Source organism: Convolutriloba macropyga, chromosome 4, assembly GCF_964194025.1.
Source record: "Convolutriloba macropyga chromosome 4, txConMacr16.3, whole genome shotgun sequence".
NCBI lineage: Eukaryota > Metazoa > Xenacoelomorpha > Acoela > Convolutidae > Convolutriloba > Convolutriloba macropyga.
Window position 1 is genome coordinate 25,901,185 of NC_134471.1, and position 12,661 is coordinate 25,913,845.

General features: G+C 37.9%; 2 protein-coding genes across 5 annotated transcripts in view; both read right to left on the reverse strand.

The window, feature by feature from the left end:
- LOC142337555 (uncharacterized) overlaps positions 1-12,661 on the reverse strand; it is a 288,613-nt gene that overhangs the window by 97,538 nt on the left and 178,414 nt on the right. The window lies entirely within an intron of this gene.
- The window catches only part of LOC142338344 (uncharacterized), a 123,069-nt gene that overhangs the window by 18,087 nt on the left and 92,321 nt on the right, over positions 1-12,661 (reverse strand). For all 4 annotated transcript variants that reach the window (XM_075388051.1, XM_075388054.1, XM_075388053.1 and 1 more), the window contains exon 4: positions 12,253-12,434. In XM_075388051.1, coding sequence (XP_075244166.1) covers positions 12,253-12,434 — 182 coding nt within the window. The remainder of the gene's footprint in view (positions 1-12,252; positions 12,435-12,661) is intronic.

Below are 12,661 nucleotides of genomic sequence, written 5' to 3' on the forward strand. Positions count from 1 at the left end.
TCTAGTAGGGGCTGGGGGCAATAATGACTATAATTACATGGTCGAGCTTCCTAGTTAAAGTTGAGCTAATATCTTTTCACGGGTCGAGCTTAAGTCTTTTCATGACGAAGAAAGTCCAGCTAAGGTCTTTTCATGAGTCCACCATTATCGATTTCATAACCGACACAGTCGAGTGAATGTCTTTTCATGGGTCCACCATTAGTCTTTTCATAATTCTGTTTTTTTAAAAAAAAATCCAAAATTTACATTTTTTTCTGGTTCTGTACATGCAGAAGCAGAGCGGGAGCAAGACTGAATTGCTTTCCACCAGAGCAGTCCAATTTAAGAAACAGTTGGAAAACTGCCAAAAGCCTTAAGATCTACGTAAAATCTCAAGATAAAGAGTATATACACACAATTTATGTACAAACCTTCGGTGAAGAAATTTTATGTACATTAAGAAAGAGTTTGAGTTCTTGTTAAAATTGAGTTTTAGAAATCACTGTATTTAAAACATTTCTTCAGCGTTAGGTGGACTCAGCCATTTCAAGTGCCGTGAAGGACTTCTACAGGCTGATATCGACATTGTACTTGAATTGGTCGTTTGACTTCTTGGCTAGCATCGTAGAGTATGAGGGATGAGTTTCAATTTCTTCAGGTAAGTAATCTCTTAAAATAACTGATCAATACTAAACAAAAAAAAGAAAAAAGCAAAATAAAACAAATTTGCAAGGTAAAATAATAAAGAAAAAGGAAAGAATCGATGTTCTTTGGTGGGGCTCGAACCACCTTCTGCTCATCTGCTAATCGGTTAGCTCACTGGACCAGAGAGTTCGTTTAAATTGAAGATAATAGGATTGAGATCTAAAACAATTGTGTTTTCAACTTCAATTAAAAGAAGTAATGATGTGATAAAAAGTGCTACGCTGACCTAAACCGTAAAACCACTGAAACCAAACCGCGCGTTGCACATTGCAACTTGGAATGTTGTTCTTCTTTTCTTTAAATCAGTGGAGTATCAATAAAACATGTTCTAAGAACTGTAGTGAAATCGAAATAAGAGACAACGGTAAAGCAGGGATTCGAACTTCCGTCGTAAAATTTGTCCGTTTCGCGTTCGCGCTTTTAGCCGCTGCACCGTTTCATTAATATTCAAGTTTAAAAGATATGTTTATAAAAGCTGCTGAGAGCGACATGAGTTGTGAAAATGGGAGGAAGGCTTTGGTAATCTGTTCGGCCCCGAATTTGCTAAGCGAGCCGCGGGCTGAACAGAAGGAGACAAAGGAGTGAAATGGAGTAAAAGTGAGTTGTATCTCGCCCCGAATTGACTAAGCGAGCGGCTGGCCATATACTCGTAACATGTCTGATAAGTTTAAGAGACACACGTATGTCAGAAGCAGAGCGGGAGCAAGACTGAATAGCTTTCCACCAGAGCAGTCCAATTTAAGAAACAGTTATAAAACTGCCAAAAGCCTTAAGATCTACGTCAAATCTTAAGATAAAGAGTATATACACACAATTCATATACAACCCTTCGGTGAAGAAATTTTATGTACATTAAGAAAGAGTTTGAGTTCTTGTTAAAATTGAGTTTTGGAAATCACTGTAATTAAAACATTTCTTCAGCGTTAGGTGGACTCAGCCATTTCAAGTGCCGTGAAGGACTTCTACTGGCTGATATCGACATTGTACTTGAATTGGTCGTTTAACTTCTTGGCTAGCGTCGTAGAGTATGAGGGATGAGTTTCAATTTCTTCAGGTAAGTAATCTCTTAAATTAACTGATCAATACTAAACAAAAAAAAAGAAAAAAGCAAAATAAAACAAATTTGCAAGGTAAAATAATAAAGAAAAAGGAAAGAATCAATGTTTTTTGGTGGAGCTCGAACCACCTTCTGCGCATCTGCTGATCGGTTAGCGCACTGGACCAGAGAGTTCGTTTAAATTGAAGATAATAGGATTGAGATCTAAAACAAGTGTGTTTTCAACTTCAATTAAAAAAAGTAATGATGTGATAAAAAGTGCCACGCTGACCTAAACCGTAAAACCACTGAAACCAAACCGCGCGCAGCACATTGCAACTTGGAATGTTGTTCTTCTTTTCTTTAAATCAGTGGAGTATCAATAAAACATGTTCTAAGAACTGTAGTGAAATCGAAATAAGAGACAACGGCAAAGCAGGGATTCGAACTTCCGTCGTAAAATTTGTCCGATTCGCGTTCGCGCTTTTAGCAGCTGAACCGTTTCATTAATATTGAAGTTTAAAAGATATGTTGATAAAAGCTGCTGAGAGCGACATGAGTTCTGAAAATGGGATGAAGGCTTTGGTAATCTGTTCAGCCCCGAATTTGCTAAGCGAGCGGCGGGCTGAACAGAAGGAGACAAAGGAGTGAAATGGAGTAAAAGTGAGTTGTATCTCGCCCCGAATTGACGCGAGCGGCTAGCCATATACTCGTAACATGTCTGATAAGTTTAAGAGACGCATGTGTCAGAAATATAAAATGTAGGAAAACATTCGCAAGTTGATACTTCGCGGCTTCGAACTCCTGTCAATTCGACATTTTTTTAGTATTGAAGGTGGTCGATAGTATTTTTGCAAGTGTTAAGCGGGCACTGTCGTTTTTTGTGTATTAGATCTATTACAGACTGTATGTTGCGTTTAATTGACCGACTAATATACCCATTGGCTAGTTTAACCTGAAGTTCTTTAATCATTTGCTTGTTTGCCTCTTCATGGAGCTTTTGGACCCTGTAACAACTTGGTTGTCGTAGGCAAATCCTAAGGGCTCTATTTTGGACGTAGTGTATTTTATTAATGATTCCTTGGAATTGGTTCATCCAGCAGGCATTAGAATACAAAAAAGTTGTCGGATCCAAGTTTTATATACCAAAAGGAGACTTTCTTCGTTAATGTTTAGATTGCTAAGTCTCCGTAGTTGAAACAACCTGCTGTTTGCTTTCTTTACTAAACTATTGCAGTGATCGTTCCATCTGAGATGAGGAGTGAGAGTGATACCCAGAAACTTTAGCGACTCTGTTCTTCCAATGGGTACGCCTTTTATTTTTAGGTTGAGTTCAGACTCTTTCTTTGATGGGTTTTTGAAGATCATGTATTGGGTTTTATTAGGGTTTATTTTAATTTTCAAGTGGTCGCACCAGTCTATGAGGCTATTCAATGATGATTGCAGATTGCTTCGAATTAATTGTGTTGAGCGAGATCTGTAGTACAAGGCAAAATCGTCAGCGAACTGTGAGATCTGTGCTTTCAGTTCTGGCAATTGGCTAACGTGTAAAAGAAAGAGAATGGGAGCAATTACGCTGCCTTGGGGCACTCCGGTTGTCGGGTAAAAGCTGGAACTTACGGTGGATTTTATCTTTACGTATACATTCCTTTGTGACAAGAATGAACTATCCACTTAATAATTGGGATCTTTAGCTCAATTGAATGTAATTTGTGGATCAACTCTAGACGCCATACAGCATCAAACGCTTTTTCAACATCCAAGCACACTAAACCAACCATTTCGGACCACTGAAAAGCTTCACTAACGTGCTGAGTGAGTTTGATAAGGTTGTCTGTGGTACAGCGATGTTTCCTGTATGCGCTCTGAGTTTCGCCAAAGACATTTGGACTTTCGCAGTGTTCTAAGACAATGTTTTTCACAACAATTTCACACACTTTGGCGAGGCAATTTGTAAGACTAATGGGTCGATAATTTTCGGCCTTTGAGCAGTCTTTGTCTTGCTTTGGTATCTTTTTTATCTGCGATTCCTTCCAATCTGCTGGAACATACGAGTTGTTAATTGAGCTAGAAATTAGGAGGCAGGCTAGGGCTTTAAAATTTCTTGGTAACTCTCTGAGTAGTTTGTAGCAGATTTTATCAGGACCTGAACATGACTTTCTTGATTCTCTCAAAATTTCATCAAATTCTTTTGTTGTGATCACAACACAAAGCTGCTCGGTGTCTACAACTGTGCCTAAAATCGCTTTAGTTTGATTTTCATTTTTCTCGCAGTGTTCAGCAATTCCTGATGAAACTGGTGCGTGATCCTTCATGGTATCTTTTAGCAATTGTTGGAACAACTCGCTTTTTTCCTGATCTGTGACTGCCTGCGACTCTTTATAGTTTAAATTGGGATAGTCCCCAGTTTTCTGTTTCGACTCGTGATCAAAATTTGACTCCGTTTCGTTTTTCTGTCGATATATACATAAAACTTATCAGAAGATTGAAATATAGAAAAGGTAAGGCAGTTATATGTCTTTTAAAAACCCGTGAATAGTATTTCTGACTAAAAAAGGGTTTAAGAATTTTTAAATTTTAAAATCAACTTTATGGACCACCAAAAGTTGCAAGGTTTTACAAGTTTTTCAATAAATCCACAAAGCTGTGAAATTTTAGCACGTTTTTACCCCCCGCACAAAATAGCTGGAAATATTATAAGTTTTGCCCAGCGAACAAATTGGACAAAAATTTTACAGGTTTTCCTCACCGCATAAAAATGACAAAAGTTTTACAAGCTTTTGTCCCCTACAAATTTGAGAAAATTTAGAAGTTTTTGTCCTGGCACAAATCGAGAAAATTTTTACAAGTTTTTGTCGCTCCAGGAAAACTGAGAGACAAAACTTTTCGACCTCAAAAATGTACCGCACGATTCGTCACGGGGGGGGGGGACAATACGTACATTTTAGTATACTACTCACTTAAAATAACAACACCTTTTGCAAATATTGAATCCCTAGAACGCATCCTTAGAAATAGTAAACAAAACAAAAATCCTTTGGTCGAGCGCGCTTTTGTTTATTTAAATGAGATTATGGTATCGATTATTCTTTCCATGAGTCGAGCAAAAACCGCATAATTTCCCTTTTTTAAAATTTTTTGAAAAATATATTTGGGTTTTTCTGTACAAACTGCAGCAACAAGGGAACGAGGCTAAGCAGCGTTGAACCAGGGTAATCCATCTTAAACGATAGTACAAAAAAATAAAAAAGTGTACCTGAATTTAGAAATCTTCCTGAATTTAGGAAGCTTAATTGTGATGCTCTGCTTCTCACGCGGCATAGGGGCAAAAAAAGCTTTTTTAGTTGTTTTCCCTTTGAAAACTATGAATTGCTAATTTTCTATCACAACAGATTTGTAATTTATTTGTGGTTCTGAAGAATTGCAACGGATGAAGAAGCATACTTGCTGACTAGATTCAAAAAGCATTTGTGAACAATGGGACAAAACATTTTTCGTGGAAAACACTTCTGGGCATGAGTATTCCTCGACAAAAGATTTGACAAGAGGTTGACTCCTTTTTATTTCAGAATAAAGAAACACGATAAGCGTCTAAGCAGACTTTCTAAGCTGTAGATTAGGTTATTTGCACCTTCATATCAGTAACTTTATAAGTTATGCTGCCTTCCTTCTACTGGCAGAAGGATTAGCATTCTCAAAACCACGCAGAAACTTATACTCGTCCAGTGTTAGCTCGAATTCTGTTAGCTGCGACAAATTTTCAGCTACCAGATTTTTTTTACATTTTCGGGGTACGATGATCAATTGTGACGTCCTTATCGTCAGTACTCAAGTCTTTCGTATTTATATGGAGGGTCATTGAGACTACATGACATCGAAACGATGACGACATTGGGTTCCCAGGCTAGGTCTCGACTTATGAAAAGACTTTAAAAGTCTAGTAGGGGCTGGGGGCAATAATGACTATAATTACATGGTCGAGCTTCCTAGTTAAAGTTGAGCTAATATCTTTTCACGGGTCGAGCTTAAGTCTTTTCATGACGAAGAAAGTCCAGCTAAGGTCTTTTCATGAGTCCACCATTATCGATTTCATAACCGACACAGTCGAGTGAATGTCTTTTCATGGGTCCACCATTAGTCTTTTCATGATTCTGTTTTTTTTAAAAAAAAATCCAAAATTTACATTTTTTTCTGGTTCTGTACATGCAGAAGCAGAGCGGGAGCAAGACTGAATTGCTTTCCACCAGAGCAGTCCAATTTAAGAAACAGTTGGAAAACTGCCAAAAGCCTTAAGATCTACGTAAAATCTCAAGATAAAGAGTATATACACACAATTTATGTACAAACCTTCGGTGAAGAAATTTTATGTACATTAAGAAAGAGTTTGAGTTCTTGTTAAAATTGAGTTTTAGAAATCACTGTATTTAAAACATTTCTTCAGCGTTAGGTGGACTCAGCCATTTCAAGTGCCGTGAAGGACTTCTACAGGCTGATATCGACATTGTACTTGAATTGGTCGTTTGACTTCTTGGCTAGCATCGTAGAGTATGAGGGATGAGTTTCAATTTCTTCAGGTAAGTAATCTCTTAAAATAACTGATCAATACTAAACAAAAAAAAGAAAAAAGCAAAATAAAACAAATTTGCAAGGTAAAATAATAAAGAAAAAGGAAAGAATCGATGTTCTTTGGTGGGGCTCGAACCACCTTCTGCGCATCTGCTAATCGGTTAGCTCACTGGACCAGAGAGTTCGTTTAAATTGAAGATAATAGGATTGAGATCTAAAACAATTGTGTTTTCAACTTCAATTAAAAGAAGTAATGATGTGATAAAAAGTGCTACGCTGACCTAAACCGTAAAACCACTGAAACCAAACCGCGCGTTGCACATTGCAACTTGGAATGTTGTTCTTCTTTTCTTTAAATCAGTGGAGTATCAATAAAACATGTTCTAAGAACTGTAGTGAAATCGAAATAAGAGACAACGGCAAAGCAGGGATTCGAACTTCCGTCGTAAAATTTGTCCGTTTCGCGTTCGCGCTTTTAGCAGCTGAACCGTTTCATTAATATTGAAGTTTAAAAGATATGTTGATAAAAGCTGCTGAGAGCGACATGAGTTCTGAAAATGGGATGAAGGCTTTGGTAATCTGTTCAGCCCCGAATTTGCTAAGCGAGCGGCGGGCTGAACAGAAGGAGACAAAGGAGTGAAATGGAGTAAAAGTGAGTTGTATCTCGCCCCGAATTGACGCGAGCGGCTAGCCATATACTCGTAACATGTCTGATAAGTTTAAGAGACGCATGTGTCAGAAATATAAAATGTAGGAAAACATTCGCAAGTTGATACTTCGCGGCTTCGAACTCCTGTCAATTCGACATTTTTTTAGTATTGAAGGTGGTCGATAGTATTTTTGCAAGTGTTAAGCGGGCACTGTCGTTTTTTGTGTATTAGATCTATTACAGACTTTATGTTGTGTTTAATTGACCGACTAATATACCCATTGGCTAGTTTAACCTGAAGTTCTTTAATCATTTGCTTGTTTGCCTCTTCATGGAGCTTTTGGACCCTGTAACAACTTGGTTTTCGTAGGCAAATCCTAAGGGCTCTATTTTGGACGTAGTGTATTTTATTAATGATTCCTTGGAATTGGTTCATCCAGCAGGCATTAGAATACAAAAAAGTTGTCGGATCCAAGTTTTATATACCAAAAGGAGACTTTCTTCGTTAATGTTTAGATTGCTAAGTCTCCGTAGTTGAAACAACCTGCTGTTTGCTTTCTTTACTAAACTATTGCAGTGATCGTTCCATCTGAGATGAGGAGTGAGAGTGATACCCAGAAACTTTAGCGACTCTGTTCTTCCAATGGGTACGCCTTTTATTTTTAGGTTGAGTTCAGACTCTTTCTTTGATGGGTTTTTGAAGATCATGTATTGGGTTTTATTAGGGTTTATTTTAATTTTCAAGTGGTCGCACCAGTCTATGAGGCTATTCAATGATGATTGCAGATTGCTTCGAATTAATTGTGTTGAGCGAGATCTGTAGTACAAGGCAAAATCGTCAGCGAACTGTGAGATCTGTGCTTTCAGTTCTGGCAATTGGCTAACGTGTAAAAGAAAGAGAATGGGAGCAATTACGCTGCCTTGGGGCACTCCGGTTGTCGGGTAAAAGCTGGAACTTACGGTGGATTTTATCTTTACGTATACATTCCTTTGTGACAAGAATGAACTTATCCACTTAATAATTGGGATCTTTAGCTCAATTGAATGTAATTTGTGGATCAACCCTAGACGCCATACAGCATCAAACGCTTTTTCAACATCCAAGCACACTAAACCAACCATTTCGGACCACTGAAAAGCTTCACTAACGTGCTGAGTGAGTTTGATAAGGTTGTCTGTGGTACAGCGATGTTTCCTGTATGCGCTCTGAATTTCGCCAAAGACATTTGGACTTTCGCAGTGTTCTAAGACAATGTTTTTCACAACAGTTTCACACACTTTGGCGAGGCAATTTGTAAGACTAATGGGTCGATAATTTTCGGCCTTTGAGCAGTCTTTGTCTTGCTTTGGTATCTTTTTTATCTGCGATTCCTTCCGATCTGCTGGAACATACGAGTTGTTAATTGAGCTAGAAATTAGGAGGCAGGCTAGGGCTTTAAAATTTCTTGGTAACTCTCTGAGTAGTTTGTAGCAGATTTTATCAGGACCTGAACATGACTTTCTTGATTCTCTCAAAATTTCATCAAATTCTTTTGTTGTGATCACAACACAAAGCTGCTCGGTGTCTACAACTGTGCCTAAAATCGCTTTAGTTTGATTTTCAATTTTCTCGCAGTGTTCAGCAATTCCTGATGAAACTGGTGCGTGATCCTTCATGGTATCTTTTAGCAATTGTTGGAACAACTCGCTTTTTTCCTGATCTGTGACTGCCTGCGACTCTTTATAGTTTAAATTGGGATAGTCCCCAGTTTTCTGTTTCGACTCGTGATCATTTGTTAGTTCTTTTATTGCTCTCCAAAAACCTTTGCTGCTCTTATCACTTGCACGTTCCAAAATTTTCGCTCTTTTTCTTTCTTCTGATTGCCTAATTGATCATTGATTTCTTTTTGTAGATAATTTATCTCGGTTCTTAGAGACATAAAATCTTCGCCGAAAGCACTTTTGAGCTGTCTTCGCTTTCTTCTTTTCAGTTTTATCAATTTTCTTGTCTCAATAATGTAAGGAAACTTGTTCTTGATGACATAGGAATCTTCAAGCGATTTGTGTATTAATTCAACCAGGCTACTGCTAAACTGATTTAGATCATCCTTTCCCGGATACTGCGCAGGCCGAAGAATTGATGATCTATAAGACTTTCTTTTGTTTTCTTTAAATATTCTGAGGTGAATTTTAGATTGCAATTCAAACATTTTGCTTATTTTGAGGTTCAACGTTGTAATTGTGGTTCGATGGTCACTGCCTAGATCCTCTGAGACTTCAAAATTGTTAAAATTTGTAAAAACTGTACTATCGCAAAAGTGCAAATCGAGCATATTTCTGCTTTTTCCGTGAACCGACTGGTATATGAAGTGACCGTTGTTTAGCAATTTAAAATAGCCTTTTTCAATTAGATTTAAAAGCTTCTCACCGTTTTCGGAATCATAGGAGCAGTTTAGTTCTTGGTGGGGAGAGTTGAAGTCACCGCATACAAAAACATTTGACATTCTTTCTGAAAATACTTTTTCCAGTGAAAGTGGTTTTCCAGGTGAATTGTAAACAGATACTATCCAAAAGTCCCCAAAGAACGGTAGCGTGATGCATAGTTTCAATATTTCTAAGGTTTCAATATTTCTCGGTAATCGTTCTCTTTTTCAACTGGTTCTACTCGCTTTATGACAATGTTGTTCTTTATTAAGATAACAGAACCATGGTGACCGTTGGCATAAGTTTCTGTTGCAACAATATAATTACTGAGAGGGTTTGTCTTCTGCCATTTTTTCACTTCATTTACGCAAATTATATCTATGTCTTTTTCAGCCGAAAATAAAATCAGATCGCTTATTTTGTTGTTTAGACCTCGACAGTTCCATTGCAAAATTTTTTATCCATTTTGGGTAAAGTTTTGGCTGTTTGCTAGTGTTAGGCGGCATTGTATTAACAGAGGTGATATTTACACTCTTAATGCTCTCGTGTATTCTTTGACCATCAATTTTTTCATTGAAGATGCGTGAGGCGCTGTTAGAAACAATGTTTATTATATCACTGTAGGACATGGTATTGAGAACTGTTCGTATTTTACTCAGGACTTCGGCTACCAAAACAGCAATTTTTTCAGTTTGTGGCGGGAGTTCAGTGTATCTTTGCGGTTTGAAGTTTTTTGCTACCTCAGAATATTTATTCTCATTTATCTTTTTTGAAGCCTCAGTTAGCTTTTGTTGATAGGCCGGACAACCGCGATAAACTGTTGCATGCGCACCACCACAGTTTGAACCCTTAGCGTTTTTTTTTGAACAGTGAATTCTTTAACACTGTGCTCCTGCGAGCAGCGGAGGCATCGAGTAGCGTTTCTGCAGAGTGACCAAACTGTTGGCATTTGAAACATTGCATAACGTGGGGTGGTTCTCGGCTTGCTTCACATCGGTATAACTGCCAACCTATTTTGACACCATGCTTTTGAGCTGCACTAACATGATTGTTGGAATCAGTTATGACTCGAATTAATTTTGTTGGTTGGCCAGTTGCTCGGCTTGTTATTCGTGTAACTTTGCTGACATTCATTGCATTGTTGTTTAGGAGCTCAGCTTTTATCTCATCTTCACTAATGCTGTGATGCACATTTACAATTACGAAGCTTGATTTGGTTTTTGGCTTAGGAAGTGTGTTTCTGGCATTCACAGTAGCATTTGGAAAGGCTTGAGTTAGGTTTACGGTCAGCATTAGGCATTCTCTAGAAGCGAGGTCCTCAGGTTGAATAAAAAAATCGGTATTGTTCTTCAACTCTCTTATGTGCTTTATTGCAAACTGTATTTGTGATGGCCTTGGATCAATAGAAACAACAATAGGTCTAACGTTGGTGATTGGAACTTTTGCTTGTTTTCTGAACCTTTTTCGTTTACTTCGCACTTCATTAAAATCGCTCTCATCTTGTGTTGTTTCGTCGGCTGTCATTCTGGCTTCAGATAAAAGCCTTTCAATTTGGCTCATTTTAAAACTCAGCCTCAAAGAGGCTCTGACTTCTCGAAAAATTCTCTAATCAGACTTAATGTGGCCAAGGTTTTTTTCAGTTTAAACGTTTGATTAAAAGTTAAGTGCTAAATTTGGTAGTATTAGGCAAGTAAAATTTTAAGAATGGGGATTTAGGCGCGAATGAAAGCGAGATCTCTAACTTAAAAAAAAACAACTTAAAAAGCCAGAGCTGATGGGGCGTGTATCTAAAAGAACTTTTAAAGAGCGGAGGCTAAGAGCAAGAAGGTAAGAGAAAAGTCAGGATTTTAAATCTTAATCAACTTTTAGTGAAAAATCTTTTTTTAGAAAAAATCTCACTTCCAAAACTTCAACAGGGTTTCCTCAGTAGCAAGGGTTACTAGCTGTTAAGCGTTCATTCTCCTTGTACCGGTAATAACCTGAGGAAGTGTAAGAAAGTGACTTGAATGAGGCATCATCATCATCATTTAGCTATCATCACAATTAGGCTATCATCTCAAATCTTAAGATAAAGAGTTATGTCAGCTCGACCATATATTACCACATTACCTGATTCAATGAAACCAGCTAGCTTAAGCGTATTGGTCCTAGTCTCATTATCCATGACAAAACTTCGGCGTTTTTCAGTTTGTTTTCACCTTCAAAATTATGAACTATCTTTTTAAAAAATAATGCAGCTTTTTGAGGGATTAGTAGTTCTTCTGAATCGCAAAATTGCTGGAGCGAACACGCTGACTACGTTATATGCAATATTGGATGGACAATTTCAATGGCGAAAAAAGCAGACTCATGAAAAGACCAATGATGGACCCATGAAAAGATGGACCCACTTTGTTTGCAAAAATTGCGTCGAGCTTAAGTCCAGCCCAAATATTGGGTCGAGCTAAAGTCTTTTAAAAATTTTGGGTCCAGCTAAAATCTTTTGCGAAAAATCTGAGTCGAGCTAAAGTCCAGATTGTCTTAAAGTCCAGCAAAACTTTTTTCATAGCTTGAATGAGTCGAGTATGGTCTTTCCATAGTACATTTGGGTCGAGTATTGTCTTTTCATAAGTCTGTAACTAGACCTGGGTTTTATTTTGTCAATCCAAAATCTCGCATGACATTTTGAGTCAAGAAAAATTCCAGTGTGCGAAAAAAGGTGGGCTGAGCTGAAGTCCAGTGCAAATAATTGGGGTCGAGCCACAGTAGAGCATGACATTTTGGGTAGAACAAATGTCCAGCATCCATAATTGGGGCCGTCCATAATTCAGCAGTTCGTTAAAGTTGAGATAGTCTTCTCATAGGCTATTTGGGTCGAGCCCGGGCTTTTCGTTCGACCAAATGTGTTTTTTATAAATCACCCTAAAGAACTTACCGAGGACATTGAAGTCGCAGCATTTCAAAGTAGTGTTCATGAGGGTTCGCAGTTTGCGCTCTGACACTTGACAAGAATTTTCACAAAAATCCACAATTGATCCCATCATTAAACTGAGCACCGAAAAATACTTCGAAACTGAGAATGTCCATTTCATCCTGTCCATTATGGCATTCATCATGCTGTTGTTCAAAAGGAAACTGTTTCTCAAACATCTGATGCAAGTATTTGGTTTTTTAATTTAAAAAATTTGGATAGGTTCCGTTACCGTTTACCCTCCCCAATATTTTTGCGCTCACGGTACGCAATTATTAAACACGTGCCATTACATGTTAAGTCAACATGTAGCTCGTACGCTAGAAGACTGCCAATGATATAAGCACCCACTACAATCTGTGGGTGGGGTGGG